This window comes from Cariama cristata, unplaced genomic scaffold (assembly GCF_000690535.1).
Source record: "Cariama cristata isolate BGI_N322 unplaced genomic scaffold, ASM69053v1 scaffold23179, whole genome shotgun sequence".
NCBI classification, from domain to species: domain Eukaryota; kingdom Metazoa; phylum Chordata; class Aves; order Cariamiformes; family Cariamidae; genus Cariama; species Cariama cristata.
In genome coordinates this window covers 985-1621 of record NW_009634351.1, presented here as the reverse complement: position 1 = coordinate 1621, position 637 = coordinate 985, and the positions used below count along the sequence as shown (strand labels likewise).

The following is a 637-nucleotide window of genomic DNA, read 5'->3' as shown; positions in this document are numbered from 1 at the left end:
TGGTCGCCCGTGGTGTGCTGCGCTGGCCAGTGCTGCTGAACGGCTTTATTAGTGACCTGGGCGATGGGGGAGAGCACCCTCAGCTCTTCTGGGTGGTCCCGAGCGAGGAGGACTGGTTATACAGCGGAGGGTCGCGCTGCCGGGCAGGGACACCTGGGCAGCCTGGAGAAAAGGGCACGGTTGAACCTCATGGAGCTCAACCGGTTGGAATGCCAAGTCCTGCCCTTGGAGAGGGAGAACCCCGGGCATCGGTCCCAGCCGGAGAGCAGCTCTGGGGAGAACGCTCCCGGTGGGAAGGAACCTGAGCAAGCGCCAGGCACGTGCCCCTGTGCCTTGGGGCCACCAGAGCCTGGGCAGAGCCCTGGGAGTGGGTCGGGAGAGGAGCTCCTGTCCCTGCTGAGGCACCTCAGGGTGCTGGGTCTGGTGCTGGGCTCCCCAGCGCAGGAGGGACGGGGACATGCTGGAGTAAGTCCAGGGCAGGGCCACGGCGATGGCGAAGGGACTGGAGCATCTCTGGTACGAAGATGGGAGAGCTGGGGCTGCGCAGCCTGGGGAAGAGACGGCTCGGGGGGATCTCATCCATGTCTGTGAATCCCTCGTGGGGGGGTAAAGAAGATGGGGCCAGGCTCCTCTCCGC

The 637-nt window shown here is 65.8% G+C and overlaps 1 protein-coding gene across 1 annotated transcript in view; it reads left to right on the top strand.

The window, feature by feature from the left end:
• Positions 1-63: 63 nt before the first annotated feature.
• Positions 64-637, top strand: part of LOC104167006 (ADP-ribosylation factor 1-like 1) — a gene marked incomplete at its 3' end in the record, with an annotated part of 737 nt that continues 163 nt past the window's right edge. Inside the window, exon 1 of the mRNA XM_009707124.1 lies at positions 64-289. Within this exon, the coding sequence (XP_009705426.1) occupies positions 64-289 (226 nt within the window). The remainder of the gene's footprint in view (positions 290-637) is intronic.